Genomic DNA, 19457 nt, shown 5'->3' on the forward strand with positions numbered 1-19457 from the left:
TAAATATGACCAAAAAAATGCATTGCACGTTTTATGCTGAGGTGTTTTATGCCTAAAAAATGCCCAAAATTTCCTCATCTTTTTGGCGACAAAATCTGAAAAATGGATTGAGCCAGATTCAAATGTATACTCAAATATAAAAGTGTCTTGGGAAAAAAAAACAGCTTGACAAAGTGACAATAAAAACAACAAAAGAGCAACAAAAAAGGGGCAAAACAGCAATGGAAACTGAACCAAAAAAAAAGGCACAAAATGCAAAAAAAAAAAGGCAAAAATCTGATAAAAACTCAACAAAAGAGCATCAAAAAAGTGACCAAAAAAGCGATAAAAAAACCTCAAAAGTGAAAACAACACGGCAACAGCTCGAGGATAAAGACCCATTTAGATCAGTTTTGTTGGCCCTACTCTGAACTGTAACTTCAGTCAAGAATCTTAGATTTGTGTAAAGCCGTACTGGAAAAGGAGCTACTGACGTGGAGATAATGTCGCCCGCAATGTGAGAAAAATGCATTGTGAGAAAATGGCCCTTGAAATGACAATTTCCCATATACTGTATATCCATGGAGAAACATTGAATCAGTGCAATACTTAAACATGTTACTGTGATGATTAGGTATATTTTGTTATATGTTTCCAGGTGAAAGCTTATATGTTCAGAGACTAATATGACCCAAAACCTGAAAAAATTTAGGTTTGTAGTGTCTCCCCTTAACTGAGTTAACAGTTTCCAGTTCAAACTGCATACATCCAAAAACAAATCATTTATTTTGTCTCTGAAATGTGTTACAGGCTGCTGTAACCTGTAAATGAGAGTAATGAACATGCAACAGGACAACTGTCCCTCAGTCACTTCAGGCACTTGTCACAACATCCTTTTACTGTAGTCTATGCCGCCCACGGTGTCTTTTAAACATGAAGTTTGAGAATATTCTGGCCGAGGTGAATGGATTTGGCAGATTTCAGATCAGGACTTTGTTCCTGCTGGTGATCGCTCGAGTGACTTTGCCTTTTCATTTCCTGTTGAATAATTTCATTGCGGCCATCCCAGAACACCACTGTGATATCAGCGCCTTGGATGACAGGAATGCAGCTTTTACAAATTTATCTGTTGCTCAGAAACTCAAGGCCACTATTCCTGCCCGTGAAGATGGACATCCGAGCTCATGTGAAATGTTTGCAGAGGTCCAATACAATTTTCTGTTGAACTTTACAAACGTGAGTAATTCAGCCACGGTGCCGTGTCCCAATGGATGGGTGTATGACAAGTCCACTTTTCAGTCAACTCTGGCCACTGAGGTAACGGTATTTGAGACAGACCTAATATGATTACTATTCAGTGAATGCTTATGTGTGTTTTATATAAACAGTGGGATCTTGTTTGTGACGACATCAGACTTAACAAAGCCATCGTCACTATCTTCTTCATTGGAGCGATGACTGGCTCAGTAGTGTTTGGATATCTCAGTGACAGGTATAGAACATGTGATACAAGTCAATTCTGGTTCTGTGGGTTTTTACTCATTTGATACGACACTTTCTGAAACATATATTTCCCTAAACATTGCACAATCTTTTCTTTATAGGACTCAATTCTAGAAGCACTGTACTTTTAGGTAATAAATATGTGGACAGTAAAAACATGGATAGGCCTGGATCAATGAGTACTGAAAAGAGTGGACTCATTTGTGGACTTATTGTATTTTATCAATTACAATACATATAACATTCAAAAAGTTCATGTATTTCAGTTTATTTGATGCATTTTAAGATTCATGTCTTGAGAAGTGGCTTCATAAATTCATTTGTTGAAGTAGTGTCCTAATTCTGTTCATAGTGCACACTTTCTGAATCATGTGAGTGAGAAGGTATGTACAAATGAACAAAATTGTGTCCAGTCTTCTGTAAACAGACTTGTTTTTGACAAATGAGGTCAATCAGTTGTTCTTATTAATTGAGAAAAAGCTGTATTTTGCTGTTTAAGTCTAAAATCATATTTGGTAATAAGCCTACAAAAAATAAAACACACAAAAACATTTATTGACACTTTAAAAGACTTAGTGGGAAGAAAGGCATATAGAAACAAGGTCTGTGATAAATTGAATTATGTGGCCCTGATGAGAAAGGTACGGGCTCTAAAAATATAAAGATAATTTTGAGAATCAGACTTTTACCTTTATGAATCAGACTTTTACCTTTATGAATCAGACTTTTACCTTTATGAAACCTTTTGTGATTTCAGTATAGGATGTCGTCTTGTAAAATGTGTCATCTGAATTATAGGCTTGGGAGGAAGAAAATGCTTCTATTATCTTACATGGTTACTACCATCTTTGGATTTGCAAGCGCCTACTCCAACCATTTTGCGGCATTTGCTGTCATGAGATTCTTCACTGGATGTGGACTGGCAGGAATCAGCATTATCAGCATAGTTCTCTGTGAGTTCTTTGTCATCTGTTATTAAACATAAAAAAAACAATGCTTATACAATGACATTTGTGCACTAATACCTTTTCCAGGTGTTGAATGGGTGGACATTAAACATCGAACTTTGATGAGCGTTTTGATGAGTTTCGACTGGAGTTTTGGTATGATTATATTACCACTTATTGGACACTTTGTGACCGACTGGAGGGGCCTCATTGCTGCAACAACAAGCCCTCTGTTTGTGGCAATGATCTGTTGGTGGTAAGACTCAGCAAACATCCTTATTAACAATAAACAATTCACCATCACTATCACTATTACTGGCAAGAGAAGCCATTGCTCTAAAACTGCCCATCAGCGTCTGTCTGTCTGTGAATGCAATGTCATAAAGTGGACACGTGGTCTTAGGTGGGTTCCTGAATCAGCTCGGTGGCTCATCAGCAATGGGAAGGTGCACAGTGCTCACTATTATTTGAGTATATGCGCAAAAGTGAACCACAGAGAGGAAGTTATGGCTGACATAAAACCAGAGGTAACATGTTACGTCTTTGTTTGTGGAAAAATAAGTAGTAAAATAAGTAATTTATATCTATTTGCTTTTGTTTCAAGGTTCTGACCAAAGTTGTCCTTGTGGAAGATGCAGACAGAAAATACTCCTATGTGGACCTTGTCAGGACGCCCAAACTCAGGAGACTGACACTGTTTACTGGCATTGTTTGGTGTGTACATACATTTAAAGAAGTTGTAAAATCTTTGAAAGCAGTTTTCTAAATCTGTCTTGTTTTTAGGTTTGGACTGGCTTGTAGCTACTATGGAATCAGCCTCAATATTGGAGGGTTTGGCGTAAACATTCATCTCACCCAATTTATCTACGGTGTGATAGAAATCCCGTCTAAACTGATGGTCTTGGTCGCTGTGGAAAGAGTGGGCCGAAGGTTCTGTCAATCAGGAGCGCTTAGTTTAACAGGACTGTGTTTATTCATCAGCATGCTCATACCCAAAGGTAAACTGCTTATTCTGTGTTAGGACTAAAGTCATAAATGCAGAAAGTAAATTAACAAATTATTTCAGATAAAGGAGTAGCGCGCACTGCTCTGGGGGCTCTAGGAAAGATGTTCTCTGAAGGGGCATTCACCTGTGTGTTTTTGTTCACAACAGAACTTTACCCCACTGTACTAAGGTAAGTGATATTTTTCATTGTAATTGGATTTCTTCTTAATCATCCATCATATTTCATCATTTAGGCTTAAGAATTTCATTTTCGTGCATTTGTTCTTGTGTCACAGGCAGAACGGACTGGGCTACTGTTCCTTCCTGGCCCGTACTGGTGTATCTGTGGCACCTATGATCCTACTGGTGGAGGAGTTCTGGGTCCATTTGCCCAGCACTGTCTTCTGCGTCCTAGCTTTTGTTGCAGGGACTTTGGCTGCTTTTCTTCCAGAGACCAGAAATGCACGCCTACCAGAAACTATTGAAGATGTGGAACAAACCAGGTATTGTTAACCCCCACTTTAACCAAGCACATTTTCTCTAAGAGGTTAATGTTATGTATGCGTGTGATATATACAAATTAGTAGGCGTGGCAGATAATGTTTTATTACAGCAACAGCAAAAACAAGTCTGCATTGTTATGCTTTGTTTGGTCGATTTGCAATGTCGAATGTTCTATATAGAATGAAACGAACATGTGAAAACACCCTCAATAGAGTATTTAAAAGCTGCTAATGTACATCTTTTCTGATTCTAGGAAAAGGTCAATTTGCACTTCAGATGGCAATTTATCCACATGAAGTTTTTTTACTTTTCTTTTTTGTACTATGGCCAAGACTGACTCATATTAAAATCTTTGTATTAAGATAAACAACATTTGAGAATATATATCAATAAAATGGAATCTTATACATTAATTACTTATCTTGAGTGTCTTTCTTGTCTTACTGTTTTCCGAGTCTCTGGACAGTCTGTAATCAAAATTGTCAGTAAGCTGCAGTGCCTCTTGGATGTGGAAAAGGTATGCAAAACTAACTACTAATAAAAAGCCATCATTAACACGTGGTTAGACAGGATTAAACCATGTGTAAGTGTCAGTCACACAGATAGATGATTACCTATTCAGCCCCAGCCGCCGCTCTGTGGGGAGCGGGTAGTAATCAGTTACTACATATATCTGTGTAGTAACTGATTATTATTTTTTTCTTGACTTCTCCAGTCCTATGTAAACTAATAGGAGAGAAGGGGTGGGCCCTATTCAAGGAATAAATTGAATATTACTTGAACATTGATATTGTGTTGTTTAATTCACCCTGTGAAAAAAAGTATTAAGTACAATTTTTGGCAGAGTGTGTTCATATGAGTCTGGAGTGTTTTCCTTTTCTTTTAACCAGTGTTACATGGTTCCATTTGTTCCTGTGAGGCAAAAGCATCACATGATGGTCCTGTCTTACAAGGTTTTGTTTCGGGGGAAAAAAATTAACTAATTTTGATTGCAATAGTATTGTAGTGTCGGATAGGTTTGTGATTTATGTATGTGCACAACTTCAGATTCATTAACATTTGACAGAAGCTGTGGCTCAGTGGTAATGCATATACACCCATTAACAGAAACCTGACCGTTTGATCCCAGCACAACCACATCCTGCTAGTTTGTCCTTGGCCCAAGACACCTGCCATGCCTCCAGAGTCATCAATACATAACAAATTTACAATTTCACCCTTTCACAACCAATGTTACTTATTAACAGGTAGGACAAGACCATTTTAACCGTAATACTTGCGCTCTTAGTTTGACAACTGTATAATTATTTTGGAGAAGGGATTGAGCACTAGGGCATCATGGTGAAGTTTGAGGACCTTCTCGCTGACATAAATGGCTTTGGGAAATTCCAGGTTATGATTATTATTATTAGCTTCATTGGTCGCTTCACTATGCCCTGCCACTTCATGCTGAATAACTTCATTGCAGCCGTCCCTGCTCACCACTGCGACTACAGCGTTTTGGACGACAATGACCGCTTTAACAATTTAACTCCTGCAGAGAAAGTAGTTGTTAGCATTCCAATGGACAAAGATGGAAATCCAAGTTCTTGTAACATGTTTGAAGAGCCCCAGTATCATCTGCTGCTGAATACAAATATTAGTTACTCTGGTATCTCCACTGTGCCGTGCCCAAAAGGATGGATTTATGACAACACTACCTTTAAGTCTACTCTGACTTCACAGGTAAAGATCGTACCATTTTCATTCATTATGTGATATCATTGTTCATTGTTGCAATTACAATGTAAGATATTAGGTTTCAAAGTTACAGTGCATATGACAGGTTTTCATATTGTTAGTAATTATTTAGTTAAATGGGATAATACATGTGGAAAGTTTTTAACACAGCTTTACATCAGTGAAGTGTCATGAAGAGAGTTGAAAAGTTAATTTTAGAACGATGGAATAGGGACATTTCCAATAAACTTTGACGTCCATGGCCCATTGATACAGTATGGTGGCATGGAAACAGTCATGGAACTTATGCCTCCTCCTGTGCCCAAGAAAAAACAAACCAAAAACATGATAACAAAATAACTCCAGAGAAAAACTAGGTAAACCATTAAGCAAAATGTTTAATATACAGCATGTTGTGGTTTGACGGGTTGCACTTAACTCAAATAACATTTTACTTGTCTTTTAGTGGGACCTTGTGTGTGACAAAAGAGGAAAGAATAAGGCAACAGCTACAATCTTCTTTGTTGGGGTGATGTTTGGTGCAATTACTTTTGGCCTTTTAAGTGACAGGTATAACGTGCTATGACTGAAGTTGAGGTCTGCAGGAAAACAGCTAATGATTATGTGATGCATGTTTCAGGTTTGGTCGTCGGATCACGCTGCTGCTGTCCTATGTGTCTGGGATGCTATTTGCTGTCGCCAGTGCCTTTTCCACAACCTACATCATGTTTGCAGTGCTCCGATTCTTCACCGGATTTTGCATCACTGGGATAGTCATTGTTTCAGCTGTCCTTAGTACTTACTCAATACTTATGTTCACATGTTTGTTTGCTTGTTTTTTACATACTTAAAAACATAGACTATATGCATCCAGGTGTGGAGTGGGTCGACATTGAGCACAGGAAATTGGTTGGAGTGATTGACAGCCTCTCGTGGTCATTTGGGAATTCATGCTTTGCACTAATTGCTTACTTTGTAACTGATTGGAGATGGTTGACAATAAGTGTGACGTTACCTGTGGTCCTGGGTATCATCACGTGGAGGTAAGTCTTTTGCCTAGTGTTAACCTCATTATAGTTTTATTCAACTTTTTAAATACCCTGTACCATTGTCCCATTCCCAAAATTCGGTCTAAATGATTCATCTTAAAAATGTATTTTACACTTAAATACAAGGACTGGGACAAGACATTGTTTGTGATGTTTTGTCACAACCAGTTCCAACTGCAATACTTCTATTAATATCAACACTATAAACGAGAGCGCTCTCACGTTATTGCAGATTCAACTTTAAGGTTTTTTTTTCTAAACTCGGCTTGCACTTTCTTTTTCATTGTATTCACTGTAAAGTATTGCGATATTAACTATGGCATTATACTGAAATCCCAATACGATATTGATGCCTATTGTATCGTGATTCGTAACTGTCCCAGACTCCCAGCCAGTGTGCCTACAAAATGTCCTTGAATTTAGGTGGATGCCAGAATCCGCAAGATGGCTTATCGCTAATGGGAAGTTAAAAAGAGCCCAGAAGTATTTGAAAAAATGTGCCCAAATGAACAACCGGAAAGAATCGATACACATGGTCAAGCCAGAGGTGGGTAATTCTGTCATTATTCAGCATATTGCACAATGTTACAATTTGTTTGGTTTTAGGCACTAACATGTATAGTTGAGACGAAGAAAAGGGATCGTACATACTCCTACTTAGATCTCATACAAATACCCAAGCTGAGGAACTTGGCATGTCGCACAGGTTTACTATGGTGGGTACTGCCTATGTCTTGCTTTTTCATGGTTTCTTATACTGTTTACTAATCAATGCTATTTTCAGGTTTTGTGTGGCAATTGCATTTTATGGGATCAGTTTTAACATCACAGGATTTGGCCTCAACATATATCTGACACAAATGACTTATGCAACGATTGAATTCCCAGCTAAACTGTGTGCATACTTCCTGTGGGACAGGATTGGGAGGCGCCCAGTTCAAGTTTTTGCACAATTTTTTGTTGCATTGTGTCTTGCTGTCAACATTTTTATCCCAAGAGGTATCTTTCAATTGTTTGAAACTAATTGCATTGTTGATAAAGACTTGAGTACAAATATTTTTTCAGATATGGCTGTAATCAGAACAGTTGTCGCCATCATTGGAAAGGGATGTTCTTCTGCTGCTTTTGGCACATTGGTGTTGTACAGCTCTGAGCTTTATCCAACTGTGCTAAGGTAAGAAAACATAAACTTGTTGTGGGCTCTGTACCTGCTTTCGATACTTTTATTTTTTCGATACCAGTTGTACCTAAACCTACTGGTATTTTTTTCAATACCATTTTGGTATCGTCTCACGGTACCCTTGCCCTAGTCATACAGTATCAACAGTGCTAATTCATGGCTCAATTGTGTTTATTAGGCAGAATGGCATGGGCTACAACTCCTTCATGGCTCGGTTAGGAGTGGCCCTGGCTCCATTGGTGTTGTTATTGGACGACGTGTGGCAGGAGTTGCCTCAGGTTGTCCTGTGCTGTATGGCAGCCCTGGGAGCAATTGTAGCACGAACACTTTCTGAGACACGCAACAGGTTCCTCCCAGAGACCATAGAGGACATCGAAAAGCACTGGTAGCATGTACATTTATTTTCTTTCACAAATGTCTGCGCGCACAATAACTTGCTATTTGTTTTTCTTTCAAGTTTAAAGATTGGTCAATTTTGACGTATGTACTTTATTGCATACTCTTGATTCTGAGCATTAAAAGGAAATCTTCCCTACTGAATCATTTTCTCTTTAAACTGCTGAAATTTTCTTGTTCAGTTGTCCTCCCCATCCAAAAAAAACCCTGCAAATATTTCTCAACAAACTTTGCTCTAGGTAATTATTTAAATGTAAGAAATTAAATGGAGGCGCATTGCCATTTTATGTACTTTATTAGTGAAATTCAGTCACTTTCCCAGATATTTTTACATATCCAAAACTTTAAAGTCAACCGCAATAATGGTTTGATCAGGCAATATACAGTGCAAGGCAGCTATTTTATCAAATAAAGCGCATTTCACGCTTTGCCAAAGCTCCTTTATTAAAGAAACAAGCACAAAACAATGACTGAGCGCATTGTCTAAAAAGGAAACACATTTTTATGGTTTTGATATTCCTCATTATCACAATTCTTTTTTCATATCCATTCGGGCCATTGCCGTTTAGTTTGATCCGGTATTATTTACAATTACAGAGCTATTGTTTATGGGATACAGAAAAAATAAAATATCAAAAAGAGGACATGAACAATACAATGATACAATGAGACAAAAGGTCTAAAACTATGGTATGCCATTTTTCCAGAACATCATGTCTATTCAGTACTGAGAATACTCTTTGCACTCAAGTTTGGCAATGATTCTCTCCAGCTGTCGTTTAGCTTCACACTGAGGAAAGTTACCCATTTCATAGTACTGTGGGGCAATTTTAACCAACCTGCAGAGATAAAGTTATGAATACTTATTAGTTACTCAAATAAATCACAACTACATTATTATTGCTATTGTCATTATTATTATAGCAGGAATATTTCCAGAAGAATAAAGCTGAACAAACGTACCATTCTGGTTTAATATCTGTGCAAGTGCGGATGTAGTTCTTGGTGGTCAGGACAAACTCGTTATAGAGCACCCACTCAGGCTTGTGGTCCAGAACTGTTGAGGGGTGCAGCTGAACCACTTGGTTGTCTTTAACAGTGAGGTAATGGCCAGTACGCTCCAAATGAGCAACCTGTAAAAAAGATTTGATGTGAATAAACTCTGGTTTTATAATGTGAGAAGATCAGACTGTGTGCGCTGACCTGCATGAAGAATCCAGTGCACAGAGCTCGGCGGATATTGATGTAATAATCTCTGCTTGTAAACTCTGTGCTTCGACGGGGCAGGTTAAATCTGTCCATAATCCGGGAGAGCTGCTGCCTTACATTGTCCGCCGACATCAGCGACCGGTAATTTACAAAGTTGTCATAGCACCACTGGTTAGCCTCATGATCTAAAGAAAACAACCAATGCATTTATCCAAACATGGTACAAAAGTCACAAACATATACCGTAATTTCCGGACTACAGGCCACTTCTTTTTTAACACGTTTTGAACCCTGAACGATTCTGCTTATTTATTTAAAAATTCAAATTCAAAATCACTTTATTTATCCATTTCACTTGCAGAGGTGCCAGTACGGGCCCAATAAAAAAACAATACATCCATAGACATACAACACAATCAACATGCGCAATAAATACATTAAAAATAATACAGTAGACCTATAATAGACCAGTGTCCACAGTCATTTTATACATTTTTACGGGCATAACGCCCTCTAGTGGTGCTCTAGCAGGAAGCACAAGAGTAAGACAGACAGGTGGAAGAGATGATGGAAGACTCTAATTTGATTGTGTTTCGAACAGTCTTTTTGTGCATCATGCCCACAAACTCAATGACTTTCCTGGAAGTGTTTTTTTTTCTCTTCAACCAAGTGTGTTACTACCATTTTACTGCTGTTCCATCTGTATATGCAAATGTCTCATGTTACAACATGGACACCTTGCGGCTTATAGACAGGTGCAGCCTATATATGTAAAAATAATTGTATATATATATATATTTTTTTAGTTTGTGTGGTTTATATTCAAGTGCTCTGAATAGTCCGAACATTACAGTAATCACACTATAGAGCGTATGCTTACTTTGTTTGAAGGCGTGATAAACGTTGAGCAGAGTCAGGTGGTCTCCATCGATGTGAGCAAACCTCATCTTGGACTCATCTGCAGCCTTCTTAGCCTCCGTGGGGCGCACAAAACACTGTGGGACTAAACAAGGTTGGTATGGGCCCCAACAAAGCCGCCCATAGTGATGAGTCAAACATTCATATAAAAACACAGAAAAGCCTATAATGCTAGGGCACTGGGCACACTGTTGGGACAGGGCTCTAGCAAAGGCAATGTTTAATTTTCTCAAGGGCAATCACCTGCTACAGATATTTTGTACATGGGCTCAATTAACCATGTATAAACCTGTGCAGTCCAATTTAAGTTTTTTCCCCCTTTTCTTTAGTAATTGGCAAAAAAAAAAGGAAAATATTAGATGTGAACTCTGATTGAATCATTAAATATCAGCTTAATGAAAGCATAAGCTAAAGGTTTAGTTTTAAAGAACAAAATGCTACAAAATTTAAATTTCATATTTCTAATATATTTCCAATTCTTCTTCCTGTGCTGGGAATGGATGTGGCCTAGTGTAGCCAAGAGATTGTCAGCCCAGCCGCGGGCATTACCTGACAGCATAGCAGTGATGGACAGAATCTCATTGGAGCAGTTGAACTCGCAGCTTGCAATGACCATCTTTGCCAGTTGAGGGTCTAATGGAAACTCTGCCATCATGGATCCCAGCTCCGTCAGGTCACCATCATCATTAAGAGCAGCAAGATAATTCAGCAGTTCGAGAGCCCTCATCAGTGTCTCAGGGGCTGAAGAACAGATGATTTAAAATTACAATGATATTTACAAACATCCATAAAACAAAATACTCACCTGGTGGATCCATGAAGTCGAAGTGAACCAGATCATCAATACCCAACTTTTTCAGCTGCAGCACAACTGAACCCAGGTTGGAGCGAAGAATCTCAGGGTATGTGTTGTCCTGAGGTATGAGGTTACATGGCATGACAATCTATTTGTTGTTTATACAGGCCCAGTTATCAAATCGTGCCATACCTGCATCTCGGTTTTGTAGGCTTTTTCAGTATAGAGTCGGAAACATTTCCCTGGCCGGGTTCTACCGGCTCTTCCTGCCCTCTGCTGTGCAGAGGCTTTACTGATGGCTGTGACCAACAAAGATTCCACTCTGATGCGAGGATTGTACACCTGCATGGACCAAACGAATATTTAGAATGTAAAAAATATATTAAAAATAAATCAATCCTAGTATGAATTGCCATCTACCTTTTGTTTGGCAAAACCTGGGTCTATCACAAATACAACACCATCAATTGTCAGAGATGTTTCTGCAATGTTAGTCGATACCACAACCTGTAAAGGAAAAGAAACATGCAATACAAATATATCCAATTTATTTTTTACTTTTTATATTATATGTGTTATTGACCTACTTTTCTTCCAATTGCGCCATTAGGTTTTCTTGGTGGAGGTGGCTCAAAGATCCGTTGTTGCTGCTGTGGTGGTAAAGTGGAATACAGAGGAATGATTTTAATGTCTCCAACTTCAGGTCCTAGATCATCGACCTCACGCTTGATCCGTTTGCATGCCTCATCTATTTCCTGTAAAACAAACAGTAGATGGTAAATTACATGGAAAAAAAGCAGATATTAGTGCAGTTGCAAATAATTACTTTACCTCTTGACCAGTGAGAAACAGAAGACAATCTCCCTCATCTTCCTCACACATATGAATCTGGATGACAGTGCGTATAGCTGCCTCGAGGTAGTCTCTCTCTGGCTCGGGTGTGTAGAAGATCTCTACAGGATGTGTACGTCCAGGAATAGTCAGCAGAGGACAGTTGTCAAAGTAGACCTGGAACTTGCCGGCATCTAGTGTGGCACTCATGACAATAACCTACACAACGGGAGAACATTTCTTTATGAAAAGATCATCTAACACATGTTTTATAGCAAACATTATCATTCAGTTGAAATATACCTTTAGATCTTGCCTCTGACGCACCACCTCCTTGAGGACGCCCATCAGAATGTCTGTTGCAAGTGTTCGCTCATGAGCCTCGTCCAAAATTATAACTCCATAACGCTCCAATAGAGGATCATTCATAGCTTCCCTAAGCAGCATACCATCGGTCATGTACCTGAGGAAAAATAATGCAAAATGTCAAATCTAGAAAATGGGAATTCTCATAAGTAAAATGCATTCCAATGCAATGGGGGAAAATGCTTACTTCAAAATAGTTTTAGCCGAGCTGCAATCTTCAAATCTAATAGAATAGCCAACTTCCTGTCCAAGCATCACATCCATTTCGTCAGCCACCCTTTGAGCCACACTCATGGCTGCCACTCTTCTGGGCTGGGTACAAGCAACTGCTCTCTTAGGACCAGCCTGTCCTCTAACCATATCCACACACCACTGAGGAATCTACATATTCATACAATAGTTAATAATATATATATATAATATAATGTGCAATATATTCTATATATTTGGTTAAGAGAAAGGACTGTTTTTGATCGATTCATGATAACCTGTGTTGTTTTTCCTGATCCAGTTTCTCCCACGAGGACAAAACTCTGATGCCGTGTGATGATGTCATTGAAGCTCTCTTTGTATTCCCACACGGGCAGCTGTAGCCTCTTCTTCAGGATTTCGTAGTAGCGCGGTGTGTGAGGCAGGTTGGTGAAAGGGTTGATCTGCTGATTCACAGCCATTTGTTTGAGGACGGGAAGACTGGAGCCTGTGATGTTGGGAGAGACACTGGGGGGCTTAGAGTCTCTGTCCCGATCTCGCTCCCTATCTCGGTCTCTGTCCCGGTCCCTGTCCCTAGAGCGATCTTCACGGTCCCGATCACGGTCCCGGTCTCTGCTGTGGACAGGGAGGGGGGGGGATTAACACAAGTTTTTGAATTTTCATATCAATTACATATAAATACATTTGTAAGTTTGGCATTTGTGTTAAAAATTGAACGTCACCATAGAAAGATGCCATGTAAGACAGTAAGCAATATTCTCCATAGAAAACACACAAAGCTAAATAGCAATTGAAAAATTAAATGCATAGAAAATACCTGTGCATCAACCCCTCATACACATGTCAAAATGCCTCTATGTGAACAATAACTCCAGATTTTACATTTTAAAATCTACATTAGTTATTATTATTATGTTATTATATTTTGAAATGGACAAGTAAACCAGAAATCGTTGTGGTTTTGCCGACACAATCCCGTGAACAGCACATGAGACAGACAAAAGGTGCCGTAACATTTAAGACATTGTTTGGTACCACTTTGTCCAATATATCTGCAATAGTTTCAAACGTTTGAGTGCATAAAGCTGTGAGTTTCAGCACTGCACAATGCACAGCCTATAGCACCCACACGTGCCACAACGCTGAGGATACGCTGACGCTAGCTACGCTATTTTGCTAATGCCGCCTTTAGACACACTTGCATAATTCGTGATACATACAATCACAGCAGGTGGTCCCGCAGATAGATATTTTAGCAATGTTGTAACTGTGCGCATAGATGATATTCTTGTAGCTAGAAGCAGTTTGTCTGTGGTGGTTGTTAGCCAAGTAAACCAGCACAAGCTAACACAGTCGGCTAGCATTAGCCTCTAACGTCATGGCAGACACAATCACTAAAGAGAAGAGACTTACCCTTCGGACCGCTTCTTGTTGGAGAAATACTCATCCCCCAAATCGAGGCGATGTCGTTTGGACATCTTGGGTATGTCTCTGTGATTTACAATAATGCAATTGTAAATTACCGGCCCGATGAAAGATGTTCCTGATTACTGCCAAAGTCTCTTCTTCCGGTTCTTTCCGATGGATTTTCGCTGACACTGCCCCCTACTGGCAACAAACCCTTACTCTGTCCAAGGCGCTCTGTTACTCCGTGCCTCTGTTCGTGCTTCTTTGGCGACCTCTTCTGGTGATGATGATTCTTATAAACTACATACCGTATTCGAGCAAGATTAAAACACTTTCTCTCCCTGTTTTCGTCTCCTTCTTCTTCTTCTTCTTGGTCATAACAAAAAAAAGTATAGGCTATAATATTGAATGTATATAGCCTATGGTCTATTTGTTTTGGTGTGTCACAGAATTGTCAACATTGAACTGGTTGAACACTTTCACATTAGGCTACTCCATCAACTAAAAGGCCATGTTTGTTTGTTTGATTGTTGAAGATGGATATCGGCCACCTAATTGCAATTAATTTGGTCAATTAATGGATTTCAATTAATAGCCTATGCAATCATGTATGCTTATATAGGATCAACATCCTATATGTTATATAGGATATAGATGCCACTGGACCACAAAGTCATTTGCTATTTTGCAGATTGCTACGGCTTGCTTCCTTATTTACAGAGACACACAGCCTGTGGTTGTTAGGGTGTAGTGGAAGAGGAGATGATGGCGTGTGTGTGTGTGTGTGTGTGTGTGTGTGTGTGTGTGTGTGTGTGTGTGTGTGTGTGTGTGTGTGTGTGTGTGTGTGTGTGTGTGTGTGTGTGTGTGTGTGTGTGTGTGTGTGTGTGTGTGTGTGTGTGTGTGTGTGTGTGTGTGTGTGTGTGTGTGTGTGTGTGTGTGTGTGTGCGTGTGTGTGTGTGTGTGAGAGAGAGAGAGAGACAGAGAGAAGGAGAGAGAGATGAAAAAAAGAAGGGGAAAAGGGGCAGGAGGAGTGAGTGCTTGTGAGAGACAGTGAGACAGGCAGGGGAGAGACAGAGGAGGGAGCAGTGTGGAGCCTCAACGTTGTGTTGCAGCGTCAATGTTTTCAAATCATCTTGCATTTACTATAGCCTATACCACATATAATTACTTTAGGCAACGTTTGTTTTACTCCACAGTTTATCTCTTGTACTGATTCACTGGTCCTCCAATGTTCACTGAACTTCATAATTAGAATCACTCTCGGGGCGGCAGTTGGGTAAAGCACACACTACTACGGCGGAATTATTGGGGTTATAGGTAACACAGGATGAGGAATGCATAATGTCAATGTAGTGTCCTTGCAAAGATAGAAAGACATGGATAGAGTGGGGAGGGGTGCTGGAGTGTGTGTGAGAGTGTGTGAGAGTGTGTGAGAGTGTGTGCTGCGTAGGAGGGAATGTGTGTGTGTAGTTGTGTGTGAGTCTGACAGAGATCTAGGGGGAAGGGTGTGTGTTGCTGCAGTACAATATGTGCACTGCTGAATGAAAGGGAAATGAATGCGGTGTGTGTGTGCGTGTGTGTGTCTGTCTATGTGTGTGTGTGTGTGTGTGCGTGTGTGTCTGTCTGTCTATGTGTGTGTGTGTGTGTGTGTGTGTGTGTGTGTGTGTGTGTGTGTGTGCGTGTGTGTGCGTGTGTGTGTGCATGTGTCCTCTGTGTGCTAGAGTCTGTCTATAAGCACTAGAGTGTGAGGGCTGTATGTGTGTACACTGTAGTGTTGTTTATTCTAAGAGCAATGAGTTTGTGTTCTGTTTTAAATATAACTATACCATGGAGCTGGAATATACGGTGCACTCACACAAACAACCGAATTAGAATTAAAGTCCACCCCTTGAGATCCACCAAACTAATCTTACAAGAAACATTTGGCTCTTAGGTGCAGACTGTCACCTGCTTTGCCTATTTGATAGTAGCGTGAGTGAGTGAGTGAGTGAGCATTTGAACCATTCTTTGACGCCGCTGGGACGACCTGCAGTGGTGCACCTAGGGACTCATCTCCAGAATTTGAGCCAGGCTGATGGTCAGAGTCACCTGGCTGAAGGATTCACCTATTGCACATGTTTTAAGTGGTAGGGGAAACTGGAGTATCCAGAGGAAACCAAGGCAGACACGAGGAGAACATGCAAACTCCACACAGAAAGGCCCCATCCAGGTGGGAATCGAACCCGGGACTTTCTAGCTGTGAAGCACGAGCACTAACCGCTGCGTTACTATGCCGACAATATTTTCATCTCATATTGGTAAAGAGGCCTGACCTTTTCACCTTTTCACCTTTTAAGGAGGCCCTCCTGTGCCTAAGCCTCTCACCTCATGAAGACCATGGAGTGGTGCATCCTCACTCACCTCCACTCTGTGCTGAGCTCCAGCTGGTTTGCTGCAGTTTGCTGGTCCAACATCGGAGTAGAGAACGCTAACATCTACCGTCATCGATTCAGGCAAATGTAGTGTCAAGATAAATGTCCAACACTGCACGGGACTGTAGAGGAGCTGAGCAGCAAGTTTTTATTATTCATTGTACATATATAGGCAAAGGAGGATAGTAGCAAAAATATTCACTCCAGTAATAGTAACGGTTCTTTGATATAATTTTAATCAAGTACAAGTAAAAAAATTGTGACCAAAATTAAAACTCAAGTAAAAGCAACATAAATAAATAAATAGATAATAATGCATTGGTTTTATATAGCGCTTTTCTGGACACTCAAAGACGCTTTACATTGCATTATTCATTCACGCCATACTCGGTGGTGGTAAGCTACTATTGTAGCCACAGCTGCCCTGGGGTAGACTGACGGAAGCGAGGCAACCAGTCTGCGCCATCGGCCCCTCCGACCACCACCACTCACTCACGCATTACATTCGCTAGGCTTCCTGGTGTTACCAAACGGTCTCCCATCCAAGTACCGACCAGGCCCTTCCCTGCTTAGCTTCCAAGGTCTGACGGGATTGGGCAGAGCATAGGCGGTATGATATAAAGTACTTGGAGAAAATGATCAGCTTGAGTACTGTGAGTACTGAGTAACTGTTTGAGGGTAAAATTCAGATTTATGTTGTAACATACATTATGAGAAACAATACATGTAATGTGACAATTATAATATTTCCAAAGAAAATGCAAAAAAGGAGTATGAAAAACATGTATTTCTGAAGAACAGGGGCATGAAACTTTAACTTTAACTTTAAAATGTACTCGCAGTGTCACACGTACGTTTTTTTCCACCTAAAGTAAGACTAAAGATACTTTACAACAGGGTTAGGGGTTATTACAATACTACTAAAGTAGAATTAAGTACTGAATGATATAACTACTCTAATAATAGTTTCTTCAAAAAAGATGTAACTGAACACCCACCTCTGTACATAAGATACACCTGTTTACTTATTTGCTCATTATCCTGTTCTGTGATTGCACCTTTTCCTGACTATTTGCAGCCCCTTTGCACAATTTCTTTCCGGATCAATAATCTACGTATCTATCTTTTAGAGCTGATAACAAGTGAATTTCTCCATTGTGAGGTCAATAAAGTTCTATCTTATCTTCCGTCAAATAATTGCTTTCATCTGGAAAAACACAATATCTTCTCTCTCTCTCTCTTTTATTGTGTCCCTTGTAAGTAGGTTATGATCTACTGTATATAATACTCAAATGCAGTGATCGTAAACATTTTATTAAGAAACTGTCTTCAGCCATTATAACAAAAACAATGAAACAACACACAAAATGTGACTTTATAATCTATGTTGTCACTGGTACAGAAAGAAATCTGCTGGTTCCCATTCTTTTCACAAACAGCCTCCACCTCGTAAACTATTGGATCTTTGAAGTACCACATATGTCAAATCAGGTACAATAAAAAAACTTTACATTACGGGCCGGTAAGTGCATGGTACTTACAGTGGTACTTACAGTGGTACTTACAGTGGTAATTACAGTGGTACTTACAGTGGTACTTACAGTTGTACTTACAGTGGTACTTACAGTGGTAATTACAATGGTAATTACAGTGGTAATTACAGTTGTACTTACAGTGGTACTTACAGTGGTACTTACAGTGGTAATTACAATGGTAATTACAGTGGTAATTACAGTTGTACTTACAGTGGTAATTACAGTGGTACTTACAGTGGTACTTACAGTTGTACTTACAGTGGTACTTACAGTGGTACTTACAGTGGTAATTACAATGGTAATTACAGTGGTAATTACAGTTGTACTTACAGTGGTAATTACAGTGGTACTTACAGTGGTAATTACAATGGTAATTACAGTGGTAATTACAGTTGTACTTACAGTGGTAATTACAGTTGTACTTACAGTGGTACTTACAGTTGTACTTACAGTGGTACTTACAGTGGTAATTACAATGGTAATTACAGTGGTAATTACAGTTGTACTTACAGTGGTAATTACAGTGGTACTTACAGTGGTACTTACAGTTGTACTTACAGTGGTACTTACAGTGGTACTTACAGTGGTAATTACAATGGTAATTACAGTGGTAATTACAGTTGTACTTACAGTGGTAATTACAGTTGTACTTACAGTGGTACTTACAGTTGTACTTACAGTGGTACTTACAGTGGTAATTACAGTTGTACTTACAGTGGTACTTACAATGGTAATTACAATGGTACTTACAATGGTAATCGCAGTGGTACTTACAGTGGTACTTACAGTGGTAATTACAGTTGTACTTACAGTGGTACTTACAATGGTAATTACAATGGTACTTACAATGGTAATCGCAGTGGTACTTACAGTGGTACTTACAGTGGTAATTACAGTTGTACTTACAGTGGTACTTGCAATGGTAATTCTAGGTACTTATTGTGGTACTTAAAAGGTATGTACTGCGATACTTCTAGATACAGTGGTAACTCTTAGTAATGAAGGTTGTACTTCTTGTTTTCCCTAATGCTGCTTTATATTGTTTTATAGTCACACAATCCACATTTACTACCTATGAATTGATGCTGTAGTATCCTTGAATTACCAATAAGTACCACTGTAAGTACTAGAAACTATCAATTAAAGTACCAAAGTAATTAGAAGTACAACCTTCATTACTAAGAGTTAGAGATGCAGTGGTAACTCTGTGTCTCCCTGACCCTAATCCTAACCCTAATTATTGGTAATTAACACTTTTAGTACCACAAAAAGTACCACTGTCATTACTAGTAATTATCACTGTAAGTACCACGGATTTACCGGCCCGTAATGTAAAGTGTTTCCAAGAAGGGTTAAAATACCAAAGCATAAATTAAATGAGCTCAGTTTAGTTGTTATGGGAACGATTCTTTTAAAAATGCTCTAAACAGGCTGTGGGAGTTTTATTGATAATTTTCTTAATAGGCTATTTGCTATTAATGAACAACATTACTGTAGGTATGTCAGGGTCAT

The 19457-nt window shown here is 39.3% G+C and overlaps 2 protein-coding genes across 2 annotated transcripts; one reads left to right on the forward strand and one right to left on the reverse strand.

Annotated features, from left to right (window-relative positions):
* Positions 1-912: 912 nt before the first annotated feature.
* LOC306961039 (solute carrier family 22 member 12-like) lies at positions 913-8255 on the forward strand (the record flags this gene model as incomplete). Its single annotated transcript, XM_079553647.1, has 19 exons — positions 913-1296; positions 1368-1471; positions 2281-2435; positions 2517-2685; positions 2833-2956; positions 3034-3143; positions 3213-3427; positions 3496-3604; positions 3711-3917; positions 4405-4435; positions 5251-5643; positions 6104-6207; positions 6278-6432; positions 6512-6680; positions 7110-7233; positions 7293-7402; positions 7471-7685; positions 7752-7860; positions 8045-8255. The coding sequence occupies 19 exons, from the start codon at positions 913-915 to the stop codon at positions 8253-8255; spliced, it is 3198 nt and encodes a 1065-aa protein (XP_079409773.1).
* A 359-nt stretch (positions 8256-8614) lies between these two features.
* Positions 8615-14168, reverse strand: dhx15 (DEAH (Asp-Glu-Ala-His) box helicase 15). Its single transcript, XM_079554443.1, has 14 exons — positions 14006-14168; positions 12871-13207; positions 12570-12763; positions 12320-12479; positions 12017-12235; positions 11773-11940; positions 11606-11692; positions 11378-11527; positions 11195-11303; positions 10939-11130; positions 10352-10474; positions 9466-9656; positions 9226-9395; positions 8615-9101 (listed from the first exon to the last, which is right to left on the reverse strand). The coding sequence occupies exons 1-14, from the start codon at positions 14068-14070 to the stop codon at positions 8984-8986; spliced, it is 2283 nt and encodes a 760-aa protein (XP_079410569.1). The 5' UTR covers positions 14071-14168; the 3' UTR covers positions 8615-8983.
* Positions 14169-19457: the final 5289 nt, after the last annotated feature.

This window comes from Gobius niger (assembly GCF_951799975.1).
Source record: "Gobius niger genome assembly, chromosome: 3".
NCBI lineage: Eukaryota > Metazoa > Chordata > Actinopteri > Gobiiformes > Gobiidae > Gobius > Gobius niger.

What these genes read in the sequence shown, in the direction of transcription:
- dhx15 (XM_079554443.1), bottom strand. Translation starts at nt 14,070, where the DNA reads ATGTCCAAACGACATCGCCTCGATTTGGGGGATGAGTATTTCTCCAAC. An exon ending in TCGGCTAAAACTATTTTGAA is followed by an intron (nt 12,480 to 12,569) that starts GTAAGCATTTTC and finishes ATTTTTCCTCAG; the next exon opens with GTACATGACCGATGGTATGC. An exon ending in ACAGATATTAAACCAGAATG is followed by an intron (nt 9,102 to 9,225) that starts GTACGTTTGTTC and finishes TTATCTCTGCAG; the next exon opens with GTTGGTTAAAATTGCCCCAC.